The 23,819-nt window shown below is 49.4% G+C and overlaps 1 protein-coding gene across 6 annotated transcripts in view; it reads left to right on the top strand.

Moving 5' to 3' along the window:
* The window catches only part of RAP1GAP2 (RAP1 GTPase activating protein 2), a 255,839-nt gene extending 234,766 nt beyond the window's left edge, over nucleotides 1-21,073 (top strand). For 5 of the 6 annotated variants that reach the window (XM_055129987.1, XM_055129991.1, XM_055129990.1 and 2 more), the window contains 8 exons: nucleotides 4,680-4,817; nucleotides 9,473-9,591; nucleotides 12,616-12,729; nucleotides 12,985-13,102; nucleotides 13,462-13,588; nucleotides 16,151-16,227; nucleotides 16,495-16,533; nucleotides 17,303-21,073. In XM_055129987.1, coding sequence (XP_054985962.1) covers nucleotides 4,680-4,817; nucleotides 9,473-9,591; nucleotides 12,616-12,729; nucleotides 12,985-13,102; nucleotides 13,462-13,588; nucleotides 16,151-16,227; nucleotides 16,495-16,503 — 702 coding nt within the window. In that variant the 3' untranslated portion in view covers nucleotides 16,504-16,533; nucleotides 17,303-21,073. The remainder of the gene's footprint in view (nucleotides 1-4,679; nucleotides 4,818-9,472; nucleotides 9,592-12,615; nucleotides 12,730-12,984; nucleotides 13,103-13,461; nucleotides 13,589-16,150; nucleotides 16,228-16,494; nucleotides 16,534-17,302) is intronic. The other variant, XR_008629101.1, reaches the window with a different exon arrangement.
* The last annotated feature ends 2,746 nt before the right edge of the window (nucleotides 21,074-23,819 follow it).

Below are 23,819 nucleotides of genomic sequence, written 5' to 3'. Positions count from 1 at the left end.
TATTCGATATGCCAAAAACAGTAACGGTAGGTCTCATTCCCCTGACCCTCAAAGAGCCTGCAATCATTGGGAAAGACGAGTAAGGAGAGGCTGCTAAAATCTCAGGGCTGAGTGTAATAGAGACGTTACTGGTGCCTGCTTGAGTAAATCGACGAACGACGGGATGACAGTGACAGTGACATACATACACACAAGGCTCAACCTTTAACAACATGTTAGTGATCTCTTATAGAAGGGCTTAATGGCCCCTGGGTGAAATACAACAATTACACACTTTCCTCTAAGGAAACTTTTCTGGAGCATTTCCAGTGGTTTTTCATAACAAACAATTCAAAATTAATAACTTTGGTTCTGCTGTCAGGCAGGTTTGGATTTGGGATGGAAACATTACAGATATGGTGGTGGGAAGGTATAACGGTGTTGGGATTGGTGTTCAAACTTTAAATGTGATCAGATATTGTAAACTGCTTTATAAAAAATACAGGAAAAAATATATATAGTTTCACCTGGAGCACTTCTGTAGATCCCGAGACCTTTCCTGGGGGGACCAGCCTCCTGGATTTGGGTCCTGAATCCCCCTCTTACCTGAAGTATGATCTTGGGCGTAGTTTGCCTTTTGGGGCCTTTTCTATCAATGTCCCTTAGTGCTGTTAGAATTTAGTATGATCACATATGTAAAGTGTAGTAGACCAGCTACCTTGGCACAAGACTCAGGACCCACAAGGCATCCTCTCTGCAAAAAGCCAGCGAAGATTCAGAGCAGAAATGGCCAATTGATACATCCTTGGTGATGCTGGGAGCTGGCAGTGGCATGCATGAGGGCACCAGTGTGACCTGGTGGTGAGCACTCTGGAGCCCTGGACTCCTCTAAGGAACCTCACGTTTCCTCAGGGCCACTGCAGAGGAGAGCCACGCTTTCCCCGTTCTCAGGTTTCTAATTGGCATAAGAAATCTAATTTGGGTGGGGGGTGACTGGGACATGCTGTCTGCCTTCACTGGTACAGGACGCTGCTGCTGGTCACTCTGCTCTTTGGTCTGGGGCAGAAGGGAAGAGGATGGGTGGACCTCAAGCGGGCATCCTTGGCTCTGATAGAAAAGGCGTGGTAACATCCAGGTCCCAGTCTTGCTGGGCTGGTTTGCTGGAATACCTCATCTCTACAGCACCCCTAATTGCAAATGGCCTGATTATGCTTCCCTTGTCAACATTGAAAGGCAGGCAAGATGTGCACCCTTCAGTATTCCCCAGGTTGGAGAATTCCTCACCTTGGGGATCTGAGGGGACCTGCTACTGGGGTCAGAATTTTGGGGATGACCTTGCCATTGATGGAGATCTTCCCTAAATGCTTCATGAAAGTGGGGGTGAGGGGGAAGGTTTCTCCCCCTGACCCGTGGAACGTGTTAGTGTGTTTGCAGTGCATGCTCTGATCGAGGGGGGGACCAGAGGAGCTGCCACATGCATGCTCCAGGTTCTGAATGTCATCGGCGGCTTATGAGCAAGGCCTGTGTCATTGGCATCCAGCTTCCATCTCCTTTCCCTGCTACCCTCCTCAGCCTCAGCCCTCAGGCCTGGCCCCTCACACCTGAAAGTGGCTATTTCATTACATTTCCTTGTAGAGTTGTTGAGGACACCTTCCGTGCAGACCGGTAGGCACCCCTTGTGTTGCACTGGTGGTGGGTGATGGTGAAGGCCCTGAATCTGTGACTCAGTCATTCCATGGAGCAAAGTGGGGACCTTGGATCAGACGGTAGCACTGCAGCAGGGCACATGTGGGAACGCAGCACTCGTGAGATGTGAGAGAGACCAGTAGCATCCATATCCTTGAGTCTTTGCTTAAAATTTTTTTGTTTGGGGGCCAGAGTGATAGCACAGCTGGTAGGGTGTTTGCCTTGCATGCTGCCGACCTGGGTTCAATCCCCGGCATACCATATGGTCCCTCAAGCACTGCCAGGAGTAATTCCTGAGTGCAGAGCCAGGAGTAACCCCTGAGCGACGCTGGGTATGACCCAAAAAGCGAAAAAAATTTTTTTGTTTGTTTTGGGGACACACCTGGGCTGATGCTCAGGGGTTACTCCTGGCTCTGCACTCAGGAATTACTCCCGGTAGTGCTCCAGGGACCATATGGGGTGCCAGGAATCGAACCCAGGTCGACCCTGTGGAAGACAGGTGCCCTACCTGCTGTATTATCACTCTAGCCCCAGCTGCTCTGAGGAAGCAGGATACCTATAAGAAGCACTGCCCTCCCCCGCCCCCACCAGCCCCATGCCCTGGGTCTGTGAGCATTGCTCTGGTTTTAGGAATGTGCCTTGTTTCCCCAGTGGATGCACATACCTTGCAGGCAGGGACCATATTGGCACTTCTTGAACCCCTTCCTACGGTTCTGCCAGATCCTGGCACGAGCTTCATACAGGGAGTGCACATAACACTCTTCTGATGCTCAGCAGTAAGAGTAGCCACTTCGGTGGGGGGCCTGTGGTGTGCTGGGCTCCGTGCTGAGAAGCTAGCGTGTATCCCCATATGCCCCATGATAAGCTGTGGAATAGGAGGGGTCAGCCCCAGCTGGTGGGAGGGAGTGGAAAGCTCAGATCAAAGTCCTGGTGTTTCTGGCAGCTCAGTTAGGCGGCAGCTGAAGCACTGATCCAAGGGAAGTGATTTGGAGGCTTCGGGGGTCCTGGAGAGAAACCTTCTTCCTAGGAATCTTGGGTCTTCGCTAGCAGGAACATAGTTTGGGACTCCACCGGGATGCGCTTTCTTGGTTGGCGCTGAATACTCGCCAGCCAGCACGCCTCATGCCTGCCTATAGACCCACTCAGAACTGGGCCAGAGCCCACTCACTGTCGGTCTTCCTCCCTCTCCCCAGCCCTACCTGGAGCAGCTGCCCTGCAGAGTGGCTGAGAGAGGGGTCATAACACCCCCACCCTCTGCCCTGCCCAAGGGCTCAGTGACCTTCACCTCAGGTCTTCTTGTCCACACACAGAGGTGTGTCCTGACCATCCTGGATGCTTCATTGCCTGCCAACATGCTCTTGTCCCTCTGGTGCTCTCAGGAACTGTTGTCTCTTACCCTCCGCCCCTGGCCCAGTTCTGAGTGGGTTTCCCTCCTTTCCCACAAGCAGCCTTGCAGGCAGGCATGAGGCTTGCTGGCTGGTGAGTATTAAGCCCTGGTCAGCTCCACAGAGGGACTGTGTGTGTTTCAGGCCTCACAAAGCAGTGACTGACCACAGACGGGCTGTCCCAGTGTTCAGAGGTAAACAGATGCTGAGGTTTCTGGAAAAGTAGTGAAATTCAAGGCCAGGCACAGGACGGTTGAATTCCCATGTGATCCTGCATGAACCTAATGTTTCCGTTTCACCTACAAGGAAGCAAGAGCTCAGAGGCTGGGCAGGAGGTTAAACTTGACCTTGACCTCACTTTAGGAACCTATAAAACGAGGAGAGCAATCCCTTTGTCCACTTTGTAGAGCATGCTTGGGCACACAGGCCTTGGAGCAGAGATTCCTAAACTTACTTGCCCTACGAGCTCTTCACAGGAAATAAATTGCTTGGCATCCTCCTGAAGATTTACTTTCTTTAAGCAAACAAACAGAAAGAGAAGTTGGTGGGCCCCCCATGGGTGGCTTAAGTGAGGCAGAGAGGAGAGAGATGGTCACTTTCCCCCAATCTGCCTCTCCCCTATGGGACTGGCTGGGAAAGTTAGAACTGATAAAGTCTAGAAAATCAGTCTTGGGCCTTACCCAGGGTTTACAGGTTCTTTGTCTTTCTCACAGAAAGGAATTTTAGGAGTAGACAGCAGTGAAGTAAAATGGATTCTATTTGGAGGGTTTTAGGAAGGGGAAGGAGGGAGAGAAAATGAGAGAGAGTAACACACTCAAAGGAGAAATGCGGGCTTCTCCGAAGGTAGAGAGAACCTCAGTATACATCTCGAGAGGGGAGATGTGGATGACACATGTACTCAGGCACCACATGTGCTCGGCCACGTGGGCACAAACAGCACATTGGCTCGGGCAGCATATATAAGTGAGTTTCATTTGTTCAAGGTGGCTTTTATAGGATTTTTCCCAAGGTGCCCCATGTGGGGCTTTCTAGCTAGATAAGAGTCCATTGCTCTGGTGGTTGCCAAGGGGGCTGACTTGGGAGTGGTCAGTGACCTTCTTTGGAATTCCTTTCCTGGCCTTTTGTTCCTACAGGAGCTTCTTTTGGAGAGGGTGTGGGGGGTGGGTGGGGGGGGGTTGGTCCAGACTTTTCTGGATCTGTTGGTGGTGCCAGGCAACGGTCTTATCAGGCCTTGGTTCCTGTGTTTGCAGCCTTGGCCCTATTGGTTTTATTACTTCCTAGGATTTCCATTGCCATTGGTCTATTCCTGCCTGCTTGTCTACATCAAAAGCACTGTCACACACCCCTCCCCCCCACAACTGTACCTTCCATCAATCAGTAAGGGTATATCAACCACTTTGGGGAATATTGCCTTGGAGTCTTGCTAATGATGCCATTGGGGTCTCTGTCTACGAAGGGCCACCCATGCCCCGAGCGTGGACAGAAATTAAGTGAAAATCCCCTGCAAGCTCTAGGGCTTATAGTGTGGGCCTCTGTGAGCAAGGAGACTTATATCTGTAGACCGTGCCAAGAGGACATGGTCATGTGGAGGCACATGAAGCCTGAGGCCCTCTCTCTATTCCCCCGCAGAGGGCCATCCGCGTGCGCAGCCACTCCATGGAGACCATGGTGAGCAGCCAGAAGAAGCAGCATGGTGCGGGCATCCCGGGCAGCCTCAGTGGGGGCATCTCCCACAACAACACGGAGGTGACCAAGACTACCTTTTCGGTGAGTGCCCTTGGGAGCAGGTCACCCTGAGAGCATCCCCGGGCCGGTGGAGGAAGGGTGCCCCACGCTCACTCAAGCTCAGGACACTTGAGTAGGGTGTATTGGACTGTGAAAGGAAATCTCCCCAGGCCATGTCTGGGGAGATAGTATCCTAGGCGTCACCTGGCGGTGAGAGAGATGGGTCAAGCAGAAATCCTCGAGTTATGGGACCAGAGAGATAGGACAGCAGGTAGAGTATTTGCCTTACACACAGCCAATTAGGGTTCCATCCCTGGCATCCCATATGGTCTTCCGGGCATTGCCAGGAGTGTTTCCTGAGTGCAGAGCTGGGAGTAACCCCTAAGCATTGCTGGATGTGGCCCCCAAGCAAAACAAACAAAGCCCTCAGATTGTCTTCTCTGAGTTTCCTTGACAATGAGACTCCCCTGGAGCCAGCCCAGAATGGGCTCAGGACACTTTCTCTGCATGGTGTTGGGGACTCATGAGTCTCACTGAGAGAGCTAGCCCCTGCTTTCTTATTCGTGATAGTGGTGGCTGCGAACTGGCTTGCTGTGTGCCAGGCACTGAGCTAGTCACGCCATCCTCTCCCCTGAGCTGTGACTGACCGCTGCCTGAGGGGAGCTGTTGTTTACTCTCATTTCTCCTGGAGGGAAAGGCAGCCTTGAAGGGTTAAGTGACTTGAGAATGGTCGCTCAGCTGAACTGAAGAACTTGGGCTTGAATGTGGCTCTCTCCAGAGCCATAGTCTTCGCACGTCATCCCTGTGTGTGCGGTTCCCTAGGAGACAGCCTGGCGGGCCTGTGGGCTTGGGTCTTGTCTGCTGCTGCTCAGGGCTGGCTAGGGGGAAGGAACCACGAAGTCTGTGCTTTGACAAAGCAAAGTGACTTTGGATTTGCATAGATTAGCCTGTCCCTGCCTCCTTCCTGCCCGCCTGCCTTTCAGAGCACACACCAACTGGTGCTAGCAGCGTGGGTGGTATAGTGGTAAGCATAGCTGCTTTCCAACAATTGGTGTTATAAATGATCTTGCATAATTCATTTAATTTGCCTAATATTTTTATAGCCATTGTCTTGTTCCTCTCACAAAGTCTGTTCTTTGGATGAGGGGACAGAGAGGCCCAGAGAGTTTCCCCTCTTACCCGAGGCTGCTCAACACATGAGTGGCAGAAGTTGGGGCCTGGATAACCAACTTGGTGGTCTCAAAAGATTGGCTGCAGACTCCCACCCCTTCTTTAAATTTTTTTCCAAGGTTTTTTTTTTAATTATTTTTTTTATTAGCGAATTGGTGTGAGGTACAGTTACAGACTTACAAACTTTCGTGCTTGTATTTCAGTCATACAGTGGTCAAGTACCCATCCCTCTACCGGTGCCCATCCTCCACCACCAATGATCCCAGCATCCCTCCCACCACTCCCACCCCGTCTCCTCCACCCCATCCTGCCTTTATGGCAAGGCATTTCCTTTTGCTCTGTCTCTCCTTTTGGGTGTTGTGGTTTGCAATAGAGGTATTGAGTGGTCATCATGTTCCGTCTATAGTCTACTTTCAGCCCGCATCTCCCATCCCGAGAGGGTCCTCCTAGTGCCCTTTACATGGTGGTCTCTTCTCTATCTGAGCACCCTCCTTTTTAAATCTCCCACTTTAAAAATCCCCTCCTTTAGATAGTCAAAGCCTTCTACCACAAACCTACGGCAAGCATCATTCTCAATGGAGAAAAACTTAGGGCCTTCCCTCGAAGATCAGGGACAAGACAAGGATGTCCACTCTCACCACTTCTGTTTAACATTATACTGGAAGTTATTGCAATAGCAATTAGGCAAGAAAAAGACATTAAGGGCATACAAAAAGATAGGGAAGGAAGAAATCAAGCTCTCACTATTCACAGATGGTATGATGCTATACCTAGAGAAACCCAAAACCTCTACCAAGAAACTCTTAGAAACAATAGATTTGTACAGTAAAGTCACAGGTTATAAAATCAATACCCAAAAATCCATGGCCTTCCTATACGCAATTAACGAAACAGAGGAAAGTGACATAAAAAAAATCCCCTTCACAATCGTGCCCCAGAAAATCAAGTACCTCGGAATCAGCCTAACTAAAGAGGTCAAGGATCCCTACAAAGAAAACTACAAAACGCTAATCAATGAAATAAAAGAGAACACGTGGAAATGGAAACATATTCCCTGATCATGGATAGAAAGAATGAACATTGTCAAAATGGCAATACTCCCCAAAGCACTGTATAGATTCAATGCGATCCCTATAAGGATACCCATGAAAAACTTCAAAGAAATGGAGCAAACACTTCTGAAATTCATATGGGATAATAAACGCCCACGAATTGCTAAAGCAATTCTTGGGAAAAGGATGATGGGAGGCATCACCCTCCCCAACCTCAAACTCTACTATAAAGCGGTAATAATCAAAACAGCATGGTACTGGTCCACAGGCAGATCCACAGACCAATGGAACAGGGTAGAATATCCCTACACACAACCCCAATTGTATGAACAAACCCCAATTGTATGAACATCTAATCTTTGATAAGGGGGCAAGAAATGTGAAGTGGAGCAAAGAAAGCCTCTTCAACAAATGGTGCTGGCATAACTGGACAACCACTTGTAAAAAATGGATTTAGATCTAGACCTATCACCATGCACAAAATTCAGATCAAAATGGATTAAAGACCTCAACATCAGACCAGAATCCACAGGGTACATTGAAGACAAGGTTGGCAAAACTCTCCACGACATTGAAGCTATTGGTATATTTAAAGATGACATGCTATTGACCAATGAAATGGAAACAGAGATAAACAAATGGGACTATATTAAACTAAGAAGCTACTGCACTGCAAAAGATACAGTGACCAAGATACGAAGACAATCTACAGAATGGGAAAGAATATTCACCCAATACCCATCTGATAAGGGGCTGATATCAAGGATATACAAGGCACTGGTTGGAATCTACAAGAAGAAAACTCCCAACCCCATCAAAAAATGGGGGATGGAAATGAACAGAAATTTTCTCAAGGAAAAAATACGACTGGCAAAAACATGAAAAACTGCTCTTCATCACTAATCATCAAAGAGATGCAGATCAAAACAACCATGAGATACCACCTCACACCACAGAGACTGGCACACATCCAAAAGAACAAAAGCAACCGCTGTTGGTGTGGATGTGGGGAGAAAGGGACCCTCCTACACTGCTGGTGGAAAAGCAGACTGATTCAGCCCTTTTGGAAAACAGTATGGTCGCTTCTCAAAAAATAAGAAATTGAGCTCCCATTTGACCCAGCAATACCACTTCTGGGAATATATCCCGGAGAGGCAAAAAAGTACAGTCAAAATGACATCTGCACTCGAATATTCATTGCAACACTGTTTACAATAGCCAGAATCTGGAAAAAACCTGAGTGCCCGAGAACAGATGACTGGTTAAAGAAACTTTGGTACATCTACATAATGGAATACTATGCTGCTATTTGAAAAGATGAAGTCATGACCTTTGCATATAAGTGGATCAACATGGAAAGTATATCATGCTAAGTGAAATGAGTCAGAAAGAGAGAGACAGACATAGAAAGATCGCACTCATCTGTGGAATATAAAATAAAATAACAGAATAGGAGACTAACACCCAAGAATAGTAGAGATAAGTACCAGGAGGTTGGCTCCAAGTCTTGGATGCTGGCCCCACATGCCGGAGGAAGGGGCAGCTTGCATCGAGAAGGGAACACCAGGTAAAGTGTGGTTTGAGGACCCACACGGGATGGGAGATATGCGCTGAAAATAGAATATAGACCAAACACGATGGCCACGCAGTGCCTTTGTTGCAAACACAACACCCAAAAGGAGAGAGAGAACAAAAGGGAATGCCCTGCCACAGAGGTGGGGTGGGGTGGGGAGGATAGGGTGGGAGGGTGGGAGGGATACTGGAAACATTAGGGGAGGGACTGGGCACTGGTGGAGGGATATAAACAAAATGCAAACATGAAGGTTCATAAGTTTGTAACTGTAACTCATGGTGATTCACTAATAAAAAAATAAATTAAAAAAAAATACCCTCCTTTTAAATTGTCCCTCCAATCCCTGATGTATCTGAAGATGAGTCCCCAATTTGGTGAGTTCCCCCTCCCTGTGGGTGATGTGGGCCTGGGGCTGCCCATTATTCTGGCTTGTTATTGGGTCAGCAGCTTGTACCTGTTTGTTGGTAGTGGATGAAAGGTAAAGAGCCCCGAGGCTATTTTCCTCATACTGCCAGTGATTCGCTCTCAAACTTTGGCCAACCCTCTCACGCTTCCACATTCATAAAACACAAACTGGAACTAGACCATTCCAAGGGCTTCTCAATGCACAGGGCTTAGCGAGGCCTTGAGGTCGTGTTCCCCCAAGAATTTGGTCTCTGGGGTCTTCAGTGTATTGTTATTGGGACCACAAGTTAGGGCTTAGGAGCCTGGGAAGATAGGCTGCGCTGGACTTGGCTCTCGGCTCCTGTTTCACCCTTTCTGGCTGTCTGGTTAGCTCCTGGAATCTCCCACTGATAAGCTGGGAGGTTGTAGGAAGCTGGAGTGAACCAACACGGGGGCATGAGGGGATAGAGATTGGGGTTCCAGGGTGTGAGCACTCACTTTGGTGATCTTGCCTGCAGCCTCCTGTGGCTGTGGCCACGGCGAAGAATCAGTCGCGGAGCCCCATCAAGAGGCGCTCGGGCCTCTTCCCCCGTCTGCACACGGGCTCTGAAGGCCAAGGAGACAGCCGGACGCGATGGTAACTGTCGGGAACCTGCTTCTCCAACCAGATAATGGGCCTTTGTCTCTTCTCCACCTCGCTGTCAAATGCCCACCCTGGGGAGGGCTCTGGGGAGCTTCCAGAACTGTCTCCCCCCTGATGCAGGTCACCAGGCGAGACACCAGCCCTCCCATACACTCCCTCTGCTTTTTATCCCAGGGCAGATTTGGCCCGTCTCTGCATGGGGCTTTCCAGGAGTTATTTTTATTGCATTTTGACCCAAATTTAGAAACATTGCTTGGATTCTTTGCTTTGGCCTCCTTTTCACTGCTCATTCAATGTCCCCTCTTACATATGGTTCTATAGGCAGAGTTCATGAACCCTTTTAATGGCTTCTCAAATGATATTATTTTTAATTTTTATTAAAAAAATTTTTTTAGCAACTCTTCTAGTCCAATATACTTCTAGTCCAATATACTCTTCTAGCCCAATATACTTTGTCCTTGCTGATTCTCTGAAGCTTGCATGGGTGAACGCTTTCAGTATTTATGCCAACAAACAGCGTTTCTTGAGAGTCTGCCCTGTGCTCAGATATGAGCCACAGAAGACACAAATCTGTACCCCCAGAAACTTACAGATGTGAAAGCAGAGAAAGCTTTAGGGTGACTTCTGGGTTTCCCAAGTATCTACCCTGACTGGTGGTTTATGTCCCAAGGGGCAAGTTTATGGATGAAGAACTCTGTTTGGAACCTATATGTGGAAGTGACACATTACAGTTGAGGGCTCCAGAATTCAGAGTGGTTCAAATTGCAGGTCTGGAGCTTAGGAGTGTGGCCATGGCCAGGGGGAAGTCCCTGGGGCAAAGATGCCCCTTAAAGATAGTTCATCATTATACATGACAGTTGTGAGTGTGGAGTGCCTGGGGAGTTTCTATGTTCCAGAGCCTTGAAGGAGTCAGGGTAGGAAAAGGAGGAGAAGGAAGAAAACCTAGAGCAGAGACACCCAGGACGGAGCCAGCAGTGTGAGACACACCCATGACCCAGACCCCCACTAGGGCTGAGACAATAAGGTGATCAATGGCCTTAATAACTGTGACAGTGGCTGGGGGCTGGAGCGATAGCGCAGTAGGTAGAGCAGTTGCCTTGTATGTGGCCGACCCGGGTTTGATCCCCAGCACCCTATATGGTCCCCCAAGCACCGCCAGGAGTAATTCCTGAGTGCAGAGCCAGGAGTAACCCCTGAGCATCGCTGGGTGTGACCCAAAAAACAAACAAAAAAAAAGGATTGACAGAGGCTGGGATAGAGCTCCGAGGTAGGGGCCTTAGATTATGAGGCCCTGTGTTCAATCCCTTGCACCATGTTGCATTTTGGGGATGTTTTCCAGGTAGTCCTCAAGAGACCTGGGACTCCCCTGGTGATCCTCAGTCAGGTGGCTCAATGCACAGGCCTAAGGATGCAGAGCTGCTCATTCCACATGATACTTGAGATTACCTGGGTCCCTCCAGTGATGTTTGGGGGCCTCCAGGGTTGTACCCAGTGATGATGTGGGGTACCATGTGGTGTCAAGTATCAAATCAATGTCAGAAGCATGCAAGTTATGGCCCTTAACTCTACTGTATCTCTGGCCCTTGAATTTTGAAAAAAAAAAATCAAAATAGAGTGCACTGATGCGGCCAGAGCCACAGTACAGCAGGTAGGGCATTTGCCTTGCATGCAGCCGACCCTGGTATAATCCCTATCATCCAGTATGGTATTCTGAGCTTGCCAGAAGTCAAGGGTGTGGCCCAAAAACAAATAAAAAAGAGATACTTCATGGCTATGGGATGACTATAATCAAAGGCACAAATACAAGCAGTTATAGCAGGGACATGGAGACATTGGAACCCTCCCTCATCTCTGGAGGCTATGTGCTGAGTGGAAATGGTCTGAAAGTTCCTTTGAGGGTTCAACCATATGACCCAGCAATTCAATTTCTGGGTGTACATCCAAGAAAAAGACTACAAGGCTACATAAAAACTGGTGCTTAGATATTCATTGCAGCAATTTTCAGTAAGAGCCAAAGTGGAGACACTTGATGAATGGGTAAATAACTTGTAGTATATCCAGAAAGTGTAATGATAATTTTACAGCACAAAGGAGTGATGAACTGGATGCATATTACAACATAGATGAGCCTTGAAAATATGGTGCTCCACAAAAGAAGACAGTCACAGAGACTACAACACATTGCTTGACTACACAGACAGACTGTTGAGATTAGACAAAAACATGGAAGCTGGAAGTCCATGAGTGTTGTCAGGGGCCAAGTGAGGAGGACTGGGAGAGTGACTAGAATGAGTCTGGAGTTTCTTTTAGGGAGAACAAATATGTTCTAAAGTTTGATCATGGCAATGCTTTTACACCTCGTATACCGAGAACTGAAAACATTGGCTTGTACACATTAAATGGGTTAATTATAAATGGGTCACATCTTCATAAAGCTGTTATAAAAGTGAGTGTGTTGAGGACAGAGCCATGTATGTAACAGCTGACACAGGGCAAAAGTGGGCATGGAGTGGTCTTTGGTAAACCACAGGTGGAGATACCACTAAACCCCAGAAGGAGACCCCCCTGGATGCTGAGCCAATCAGAGCCCGTTTTCCCGGCTTCCCTCTGTAGTCAGTGATGGGTCCCTGGGGGTGGGCAGCCTGGAGGAGTCTCTGTGTATTGGGTCACTTTCCTGCAGCGTGGACGGGAACCCCACTGATCCTTCTGTTGCCTTCTCTGGGACTGCAGGGTTGAGGGCAGGTAGACTTGGTTTTAGGTGCGTCAGTCCAGGACTCTTGCTTGATAGCTCTGGGCTCTCCCTTAGAACCTAGAGTAGCCCCTGAGCACCCCATCATCTGCTGCATTCTCTGAAGGACTTCCGCGGGGTCCTGTGGCTGCACCTGATAAGGAGTGCTGTGAGCCCACTGGGCCGTGTGTTGCTGAGAGCAGGCTGGGGCTCTATGTGGCTCTGGGTGTGACCAGGGCAGGGGGGGCTGGATCCAGTGGCCTCACACCTCTTCATCCCCATTTTCACAGTGACAGTGCGTCCAGCAACCCCAAGACCCCAGATGGTGGACACTCTTCTCAGGAGATCAAGTCTGAGACCTCATCCAATCCCAGCTCTCCGGAAATCTGCCCCAACAAGGAGAAGTAAGAGAGCAAGTGCGGGTGACCACTGTGTTAGCCCCCTGGGACTCTCAAATGTGCTCTCTCTGCTCCGGGCAAGCAGAGAGTGGGCATCTGTTCTCTGGGGAACTCTCTGCAACACAAAGCCAACAGTTAGAGGCTGGGGGGTGGTGGGCACTGGTGGGGAAGAAGCTCAGCCTCCTGGGCCTGCTGGAGGCCCCAGGCGGAGCCTGCAGGGCCGGAGTGTGAGAGGACCTGCCTTGCTTCCTGTTCCTGCAGGCCCTTCATCAAGTTGAAGGAGAACGGCCGAGCCAACATCTCCCGCTCCTCCTCCAGCACCAGCAGCTTCAGCAGCACCGCAGGGGAGGGCGAGGCCATGGAGGAGTGTGACAGCGGGGTAGGTGTGGCCCCGTCCACGCCAGGGCCCAGCCGGATACCAGCTCTGTGCTGAAATAGCCAGGCTCTGCAGACAAAGGGGCATCTGCAAACAGGAGGGTCCCTGACTGCTCTCTCCCCATTCTGGGGGGGGTCTCCCTCAAAGAGATGCCACAGCAGAGGGTCGGAGGTGAGGGTGAAGGCCACGGGGCTCCGGACTGGAGGGGAGAGGGGCAGCCCTCCACGGCATGGTGGGCAGGAGGTCAGGGTGGGGGCGACTGAGGAGAAGGAAAGAGCAGGTCCATGTGGCAAGAGGGCCGTGGTGCAGCCCTGTCTCGGGCATAGCCCATGCTGGCTCCCTCACCCAGTCTCTCTCCGCAGAGCAGCCAGCCGTCCACCACCTCGCCCTTCAAGCAGGAGGTGTTTGTCTACAGCCCGTCCCCGAGCAGCGAGAACCCCAGCCTAGGGGCAGCCGCCACCCCGATTATCATGAGTCGGAGTCCCACAGGTCAGTGGCACACGGGGATGTTGGCGATGGTGGTAATGGGCGGTGCACATGGAGCTGGCCAGGCCCGGCTTCCTCCGCAAGTGTCTGTCCCTTCCGCTCGGCTGGCTCACTCTGTCATTGATCCAGGGGAACAGGCTGGCCTCCACACAGTCCCCAAACCAGCCTGGGTCTGGCCGCAAGGAGGGCGACACCGTGGGGCGGAGTACAGAACTCTGGGTCCAGACTCCACAGCCTGGTTCTCCGGCTTCAAGGGCTGAGATAGGGCAAGTCCCCAAGTCTTCCTGTGCCTTTTTTCCCCAAGCAGAAGCTTGAGGGAGGGGAAGTTTCTGACTCATGATTAGGATGTGTTTGGGTGAGCTTGCTTTTTGTAATAGACTTTGAGCTGTTCAACCTAAGTGTTTGTTTAATAAATTAATAGCAGAATCAGTGTTCTCAACCCATTGAGGTCGAGATCTTGCCCCTGAGGGCAGGGTCGGCCAAGTCGGGAGACATGTTCAATCTTGATGATTGTGGGGTAAGCGTGCAGGCGTCTAGAGAAGAGGGGTGGGATTAATGCCCTGTAATGTACACGAGCCCCCATAACACAGCATAGGCTGAGACAGAGAAGCTCTATAGGACAGAAACACAGAAAGGGCCAGAGTTGATGCCAACATGCTTTTGGGGTTCTCATAGTGAGGAAATATTGGCAAAAGGGGTTATTCCATGTTGGAGATAAAAGACAGATCAGATGCAAACCACCCTTTGTATGAGCGTGGATAGCTTGAATTATTATTTGAATTATTATCTGAATTATTTGAGTTACTAAAGAAATTGTTTCTATCAGAAACAAAATATCAAAATATTCAGATAGGAACTAAAGCGATAGCACAGCAGTTGGGTGTTTGCCTTTCACGTAGCTGACCCGAGTTAGATTCCTCTGCCCCTCTCAGAGAGCCCGGCAAGCTACCGAGAGTATCGAGTCTGAGCGGCAGAGCCTGGCAAGCTACCCGTGCGTATTGGATATGCCAAAAACAGTAACAATAACGTCTCAATGAGAGACGTTACTGGTGCCCGCTTGAACAAATCAATGAGCAATGGGATGACAGTGACAGTGACAACTTGAATAATTACCCTCAAATACCAGAAAAATATTTGCTCAAATTTTGGGGTACTATTTATAATAGTCATGGCACAATACATTTTATTTTATTTTATTATTTTTTTAAATTAAAAAAAATTTTTTTAAGAATTTTATTTTATTGAATCACCATGTGGAAAATTACAATGCTTTCAGGCTTAAGTCTCAGTTATACAATGCTGAAACAAGCATCCCTTCACCAGTGCCCATATCCCACCACCAAAAAAAAACCAAAAAAAAAACAGTACACCTCCCATCCCGCCCCCTGCACCCCGCCCTTGTAACTGATAAATTTCACTTTACGTTCTATTTACTTTGGTTACATTCAATACTTCAACACAAACCTCACTATTATTGTTAGGAGTATACCCCACTAGAGTCAGACCTGTTGTGAAGAGATATGAGGTCGCGTGGCTGTGGTAGTGGCCACGCGGTTTTGGATTTCTGTACTTTAAAAACTAAGTCCAGGGAGATTTCTTCCGGATATTCGATCATTGCAAGCTTGTAAACCCCATCTGTGGTCGTCATAATATGGCGGTCACCACGCCCTTCATCCCCGGCAAGGAAGAGGCAAGAGAGAGAAATACCTTTCCCCTCCTGGACGGGCATTGGACTGCGGCTTAGTTCTCAGCCTGGAGACATTCTGCGAGGAGTTGCCCATGCTGGAAAATTTAGCTGGTGTCTGGAGTCACGCTCGTGCAGCTGTGGAGAGGCTGCACACACGTGCGGCACCCGGGATCACATCTTGGCAGCAGTGGCACAATACATTTTAAAACATCTATATTATTAGCATTTTTCCTTCACGAGTTTCTTAAATCTGGACAACAGAAAAATAACTCAAGCCCTGATTTGAGCATGTGCTTATTTCTGTGGTGTAAGTACTTTAACCAGCATGGATGTCAGGCCACTAAATGTGGCATCACAAATGAAGAGTTGGGAAGAATTCCAAATGTGTACAATCGCTGTCAATCATCTTATGAAAATAGATATTGGACAAGCAAGGAAATGATGAATTTTGAATATTATTTATTAATTTTGGTTTTGGGGTCACATCCGGCGCTGCTCAGGGCTTACTTCTGGCACTGCACTCAGGTATTACTCCTAGTGGTGCTCAGGGGACTGAACAAATGGGTTGCTGGGGATCGCACCTGGATAGGCTATGTGCAAGGCAGTTACCCTACCCACTGTACTATCGCTCTGGCCTCTGAATATTATTTCTTAGGAATACAACTTCCAAGTTCTAAGCTTATATAATTTTTAAAACTGACCCTAACAGCCAGTTTTTGGGAGGACATTTCTAAAAACTGGAGAGCTGGCTCATCTGAGTTGATGCAGGTCAGCAACTGGCTAAAGGAGAGGAGGCGGCTCCCCATTCCCCACCACAGCCCCCCATTTCACCCTCCTGCCCATGACTCTCTGGTTTCACCCTCTTCTCATTTTCCTAGATGCCAAAAACAGAAACTCCCCGAGATCCAACCTAAAATTCCGCTTTGATAAGCTCAGTCATGCCAACTCCAGTGCGGTAAGGTTCCCCCAAAGTCCTGCTTGCTGGGGATACATCATCCCGGGGCGGGGTGGGGGAGAGGAAAGCTGCTGCACAGAAATTGGGGTGATGCTGTGAGTCCCTGTTGTGCTTGAGGCTGAGGCACCATCTACACTGCTGTTAGAGCCACACCAGGACTCTGAGGATGCTGAGTTGTTGGTTCTGGGTTTTGTATGTCCCTGCCGGGCTCATGGGGGCTGGTGGGACTGTTATTTAAAACTCTAACATGGATCCATCTTGAAACAGGGTCACTAATGTGAAAGAGGAGCCCTTCATCTGTCAAAGGTAGGTCCGGTGCTTCCCCTGCTGGGCCCTGAGGGAGGCGTGTCCCTTTTACAGTCAGGGGGCTGGAGGTCTGAGAGCCCAAGAATGGCCAGAGGCGTTGTGATAGGTGCAGAGGGCCACTTGCCATGCCTGAGGCTTCTGTGATGGTACCTGGGTCTGGGAGGGGCAGGGGGTGGATGGCTGAGGTACAGGACATGGTTGCCCAATAGGACTGTGTCTTGGTCTCCCTTCCCGTGCCCCTAGGATCCTGGTTCCAGAAGGCAGATGGGAAGAACCTGGCCCCTGCCTTCCTTAGTTTGCCCCCTTGCCTCGGGCCATGTGCCAGCCAGGGCTCTGGGCTAGATGCATCCTTCTTGAGTGGATACCCAAGGACTAGGTACCCTAGTCCCCTAGACACTTCGGCCTGATCCCAGGAGGACCCTGCTCCCTGGGAGCGAAAGGTTTTCAGTAGAGAAGGGGCTGGGTCCAGCTTGCTTGAAACCTACCTGAATCCACAGCCCTCTGCCCCCCCTGCATGGACCCAAGACAGAGCTAGCTGCAGCCAGGGGGAGGGTCTTGTACTCTGGGAGTGCTCTCGCCACCAAGTCCCATTGTGTGCTCAGATGGCAGCGTTCCCCAGATCTTTGCTTCCTCCATTTGTTGTACAAGTTGGTCTGGGCTTTGGCAGCTCTCATGAGAAGTGTAGTCCCTGGCTCCAGCTGTGGCAGGGGTGGGGGTGGTCCCCTTATCCCTCCCACCGTCAGCTCATCTCCCTTCTTGTCTCCCCCAGGAAATCTCTGGTTCGACCTCAGAGAAGGCTCCTATTCCAGCAGTTTGGGGGTGCCATCCACTACTCTTAATTGTCACAATCTTGGTGTCCTCTCCTGCCCGTCCCTTCACCAAGACACCCTGCAAGCACCTCCCCATCTCTGGACAAGGCCTCATCGCACCGGGCTCCCCTGCCCCAGCCCATCCGAAGTGATGTGTGTCTTGCTCATTTGTCATCTTGCTTTATCTACAAAGGAAAATGTTGGCCATGAGGGGATCTACCTGGGAATAGGTCAGAAATCAGTGAGACTTAGTGGTGAGGTTGGGGTGGACAGAAGCCAGAGCAGGACACAGTGCCCTGGGGAAAGGGGCCGAGTCACAGGCCCACCTGCCCGGGTAGGCAGAGCAGATGTGTTTACTGGTTTAAAGGCGGGAGGAGCCTTTTTTCCCAGGTGCCAGGTGTGTGGCAGTCCTTGAGGATGTCTTGATAGAGACCAACTCTGCTGTATCCCCATATCTGATTCCCACACAGGGCTGCTTTTGTGTTAGGGGCTTCTTCCTTACAAGCTGCCATCAGACTGAGGTCACACCCATCCCTGCTGCCTGGCACCTGCTGAGTGGCAGGGGGCAGGGCATGTGCTGGTGAGGGCTGTCCTCCTGGGCAGCAATGGGACGTTCTGTTGTGCTGATGTCACCCAGATAGCAGTTGCTGTGGCAAAGCCCGCGTCACAGTGTTCTCCACTTTAAGCAGATGTTTGTTTTTTTTTCCATGAAGGGGGTACAGCCAGGAATAAGACGGAATTCAGAGAGATGGAGCCAGGGCTGCTGGGACCGTGGTGAGGATAATGTCAGGGTCATGGACTGGGCTGGGGGCCAGTGTCTGCTGGTGGAAGAGTTTTATGGCAGATCTACAGAGAGACTTGAACCTCCACTTAGGAATCCCACGGCCAGTCACCCAGCTTGGAGTCCTGCAGGCCTGGCTTGCACCCTCCATTCTCAGCCAGAGGGTTGCGGGCACACCCGCCTCTCTTTGTTGACTCTGCCGCCTCTGCCTGGGTGACGGGCCCATGCTGCCCGCTGGCCCCGCTGGGGTGCCAAGGCATTTATAGAGGAGCAGCATTCTCCAAGTGAGCATCTGGGCAGCAGGCCCTGGGCTGTATGCATTGGTTGCCTGCATATAGGACCTTGTGACTCTACCTCTGGGTGATAGTGACTGCGCCCCTGCTTTAATGAGTGGATAGCAAGGGTTTCCAACTGAATGCTGTAGTGGCGTGGGGATCTGGGCCTGTTCCCAAGTGAAAGGCATTTAGATGCTAGACTTGTTATGGAGTGATGTGACTATTTCTGCGTTGCTTTTTCAACGAGAGCACAACCTCACTTCTTCATTCCTCCACTTATGGTGATGCTCTTGCGGGCTGGCGGCCTTGTTGTCCCCTGGCACTGTGGGAACTGTGTTTACTTCACATACTAGTCCAGTAAGATTTATTCTAGCTAAAATGTCAGCAAAATAGCAGTTTAGATTTTATTAAAAAAAAATCAACGGCGGCAGCAGCAGTGCCCACTGCTGGATGCAGCCTGTGAGTTCCGGCAGGTTCTGTTGGTCAGGGAGTGCCAGAGGTCTGGCTGTGCTTCTCTAAGGACTCTGCCAGGGCCTGGCCTGTTTCCCCAGAGGGCTGCTGTTCACAGATTTCCAGTCACTGTGCCATGTTGGGTCACGGTCTGGGAGACCCTGGGCTTTCCAAGTTGTCCCCGTTCAGTCCTCCTTGGGAACCCATCTTCCTGCTGCTTGGTCCCTCCCTGCCACCCCCACTTCGGGGGGGGGGGGGGCTTTGCTTTGGCCTCTGATTCAGAGGTCAGGGGGTCAGGTGTGGGCCCTAGGAAGCACAGACCCAAGTTCCATTCTGGTTCTTAATGGGCGGTGCTGGGTAGGACTTGACACATCCACCAAAATTAGCGCCAAGGGACACAACCTGGGCCCAGAATGGGGCTGCTCCCTCCCTATGCCCCTTGAATGATCTCAATCCAGATGTCTTTTCCTTTTGTTGCTGCACCCAGTCTTGGGGCTAAAAAGATTTGCTCAAGTTTCCTTGGTCCTTTTGCTAGGACTCCCCCTGATGGTGCTCATGCTGGTGTTGGTGGCGTTCTGTGTATGAGCTACGTTTCCTGGACCCAGCTGCCTGATGGACAGGAGAAGCGATATTCCTCAGGCTCTATAGGGCTTACCTCTGCCTCTGCCCAGTCCAAATTTAGCAAAGGCAGAAAGAGCTGGACATCCAAGGCTTTAGCTAGACTTTTGGTCTCTCCTAGTGAATAGAAAGTGGTGTTTCTTGGAAAACATTCTGTGATTCAGCCTTGTCTTAGTGTTCTTACCTTTCCGGCTCCTTGTAGTATCCAGTCCAACCAGGTAGGATTTGTCAGGTAGGAAACCTTAGTGAGGGGAAAACAATTTGTTTTGAGGCCACACACCCCACAAATGGGATTAAAATGTGCAAAGCAGGATCCTTCCTCTGTTTGTTGAATAGTAGCAGCATCTCCTGGGACCTTCGGTCTGGAGACGCCTCTTGGCTGGAGCCTCCGTCCCGGCTGGAAGTTGTCAGCTGTCAGAATTGGCATCTCAGTTTCCCTCCAGCACACCAGGAGGAAGAAGCTCTTTTAGGTTTTGCAGTAAGACCCTTGAAGTTTGGGATGCAACTTTAGCTAAGAAAATGAGGGAGAGAGATTCTGCGGGAGGGTGGGGGTGGGAGGGGGGAATGTTCCTCAGGAACGTTAGTTTTCCAACTTTGGGATGAAGGTGGAGGCCGGGGCAGTGATGTACAATATCAAGCTGTGGTTCCCCACCGGCCCCTCCCCCCACCCAGTGTTTAAGTTGCAAGTGGTAAAGGAAACTCTGGTTTTCCCTAAACAAAGGTGGTTCATAAAACTCTAAGCTCTGGTGCCAGGGCAGGCTGAGAGCCTGCTTCGTTTTCCAACCTTTAAGTAAAATGCCACCTCAGACACTACCTTCTTCATTCAGTTCTGAGTCCATAGAGATGGGTCTTGTCGGGAGGCATGATTGGGAGTCTGAGTGGGTCTTTCAGATACAGGAGGCTGGTAGGGACCAGGCCAGTCGGCCGTGCTCAGGGCCTGCTGCCTCACCTCAGAGGTGAGGGCGAAGTTAGTCAAAACTGTTCTTGCAGCCTGGTGGGACCGAGCTGGGCCTGTGCCCTCTCCCCATCATGCCCACCAGCCCCTTGTCCAATTCGTCCCCAGTCTCCCTTCCTTCATCGGGACTGTGTGCCCAAAGCCAGTGGCCTCAGGAGAGGTGGTTGGGGACAGTGGCTCTGTTCTGTGTGGTACCAGCCCGAGAGAGAGGGTGTGGGGCTGCAAGACTGGGGTTTCAATGCCATTGTCTTTGATTTTGTGACATTTCCGCTTGGAAGGGTTACGCCCCCTTCCTGCTCCTTAGCATGTGTGCCAACTCCTCCACCATGGCTGTTTCCCTCCCACACTCCAGCCCCGGAGTGTGGTTGTGTCAGTGTGAAGAGCTTCTCTGTGCGATAGACCTAAAAAAAGTGTAGCTTGGAAATGATGATCCGTGTGGTGATTCACTTTTCTTTCTTTCTCTTCTGGAGGAGGTGATTTAGTAGACCTTGACTGCCTATGTAATGTAAATAGTGTACATTTAATTTATTGCTATGTAGCACATTGTATTTGTTAATGTATAAAACAAATTCTAAAAGGTGGACAAATGTATATTTTGTTGCTTAAATGTGTCTTTGCAGAAATTGACAATAAATAACATATTTTGTGTCCATCAGTGTTCAAAAGTCTTTGCTGGGATCCCATTCCCACCCCACCCCTGTCTGGAGCTCACCAGGGGTTGAAAACTGGCAGTCCAGAGGCCCTCTCTGGCCTATAGGTGTGTTACTTTGGTCTGAAAGAGTGTTTAAAACTTTTATAATTAGTTACTTATGTTTAAAGAAACTGATAACCAAAAAAAAAAGAAAGTACACAAAACTGATGACTCTTGGAAAAACAAACCAACAATCTAGAGATTTCACATAAAACCTGTATTTTTGGTTTCTTTTTAAATTTATTTATTTTTTAGTTAGTGAGTCACAGTTACAGATTCACACATTTTCGTGCTTGTTTTTCCCTCATGCAATGTTTGAGAGCCCATCTTTCCACCAGTGTCCATTCTCCACCACCAATGAACCCAGTATCCTTCCCACCCCCCCAATCCCATCCCCCCACCCCACCCCGCCTCTGTGGTGGGGCATTCCAATTTGATATCTCTCTTTCCTTTTGGGTGTTGTGAAAACCTGTATTTTTGGCTTCTCTTAAAAGTCAAATTTGGGGATCACTTAGGAGTGAGTGACGCTGATGTCCTGTGCTCAGTAAAGGATAGAAGGCTAGTAACCCTTTGCTGGGACCTTACATGCAGCCCAGGCGCCACTGTTTTCTGTTGTTAACACCTGGGAAGTTTCCCTCATTCCTATTATTTGCTTGACTCCTATAAGCAGCTGAGTTAGAAACAAAAGCAAAAATCCTTACAGTTCACTGATTTCTCTGTTCTGCACTCCCCCATGTACTCCCTCCTCTCCACTCCCCTGTCCCAATTCCTGGTTTACCATGAGGAATCTTTCCCGATGAAATGGGAAAATGCCCTTTCTCCTACCCCCTTTGCCTCCTGAGTGGCCTGCCATGCTCTCACACACGTTTTGCTTTATAATGTTTAGATGTAGTTAATACGTTATATCTCTATATTTTTAACTGGAGGTTGAACCTAGGGCCTCATGTGCTTTATGGATCCGAGCCAAACCTCTGGCCCTTATTTTTATTATTTGTTTTAGGGCCATCGCTGGCAGGGTTCAGGGACTATTTCTGGCCTAGAGCTTGAGGGTTACTCAACAGCGGTGCTCTGGGGACCCTGTCGTATGGGGCATCAAACCTGGACCTCCTACATGCACAGCCTGTTAAACTGTCTTTCTGGCCCTGCTTCACCCCCCTCCCCTTAAAATTATGAAGGTGGGGCCAGAGAGACTACAGCAGGCTTAGTCTCTTCATGCAGCCTTGCATGAAGGAGGCCTGTGTTTGATGCCAGCACTGCATGACCTCCCAATCAGTGCTGACTATGGTCCCCTTCGCTGTCCCCCCTTCCCACAGACCCTGCCTTCCAAAAAGAAATTTGAAGGTAAGAATCAGACCTTTCGCTGCTGGGGCTTGACTATGTGTTGCTGAACAAAATACTTAACTTCCTAGAATTTGTATTTTCTTTTATAATTAGAAAAATGATCCCATATCAAATACGAAGATGGAAGTAAATTCACATCATTAGGAAACACCTTTGGGAAAAGGGTGTCCAAGGAGCAGAGGTTCCTCTGTTCTAACTCAAATATTAGCTCCTAGAAAAATCTCAACATTGTACAAAACTTTTCAATTGTAGGTCTCATAAGAAAATTAGAGCCAGACATTTTATGTTTGTTTTGTTTTGAGTCACACCAGGCAATGATCAGGGCTTACTACTGACTCTGTACTCAGGGATCACTCCTAGAGATGTTTGGGGGGGGATATGGAATGGCAGGGATCAAATCTAGGTTGGCCAAGTGCAAGGCAAACACCCTACCTTCTGTACTATCTCTCTGGCCCTCCGACATATAATGTTAAAGAACTTTGTCAGTGACAAATAAAAATAAGAGGTTCTCAGTGAAAATGGCAGCACACAGTGACAGTAAACAGAATAATGAACATGGTATTTAAAAACTAAAAATGTTTTGTTTTAATTTTTATGGGCCACACTGACAGTAGTCAGGACTTTCTCCCAGCTCTGCACTAAGGGATTACTCCTAGTGGATCATATGGGGTGCCAGGGATTGATCCCTGGTTTGTTACATGCCAGTTGAGACCCTATCTACTGCACTATTGCAGTAGTCCCAGAACTGAAGGTTTTGTGGGGCTTTCTTATAGAGGTGGGTGCTAGAAGAGCTGCCTCTCTAAGTTATTGTGAAGTGGTGGAATGAAAGTCTTCCTGACATCAATGGACAGTACTAATGTCGTGTGTGTGTGTGTGTGTGTGTGTGTATGTCTCTGTGTGTGTGTGTATGTGTGTGAAGCTTTTGTGGCAAACAGAGGCAGCTGACAGATATCTAGGATTGTGCTTGTATGGTTTGCATGTTTTTTTTTTTGCAGCTTGGCGGGATGGAGTTTATTTTACACATAGTATTTCTCATGAACTGGAGCAATAGGCACAGCAGGTAGGGCGTTTGTCTTGCACGTGGACGACATGGGTTCGATTCCTTCATCCCTCTTAGAGAGCCCGGCAAGCTATTGAGAGTATCCCACCTGCACAGCAAGAGCCTGGCAAGCTACCTGTGGCGTATTCGATATGCCAAAAAACAGTAACAACAAGTCTCACAATGGAGACGTTGCTGGTGCCCGCTCGAGCAAATCGATGAACAACGGGATGATTGCCACAGTGCAGTATTTCCTAGAATCAAACATGCAATTGATATTATACTCAAATTGGCCTGTAATATGCCAATTGTGTTGGACCAAGTCCC

This window comes from Sorex araneus, chromosome 3 (assembly GCF_027595985.1).
Source record: "Sorex araneus isolate mSorAra2 chromosome 3, mSorAra2.pri, whole genome shotgun sequence".
Lineage (NCBI taxonomy): Eukaryota > Metazoa > Chordata > Mammalia > Eulipotyphla > Soricidae > Sorex > Sorex araneus.
Note: the sequence above shows the minus strand (reverse complement) of the source record. Positions and strands in the feature narration are given on the sequence as shown.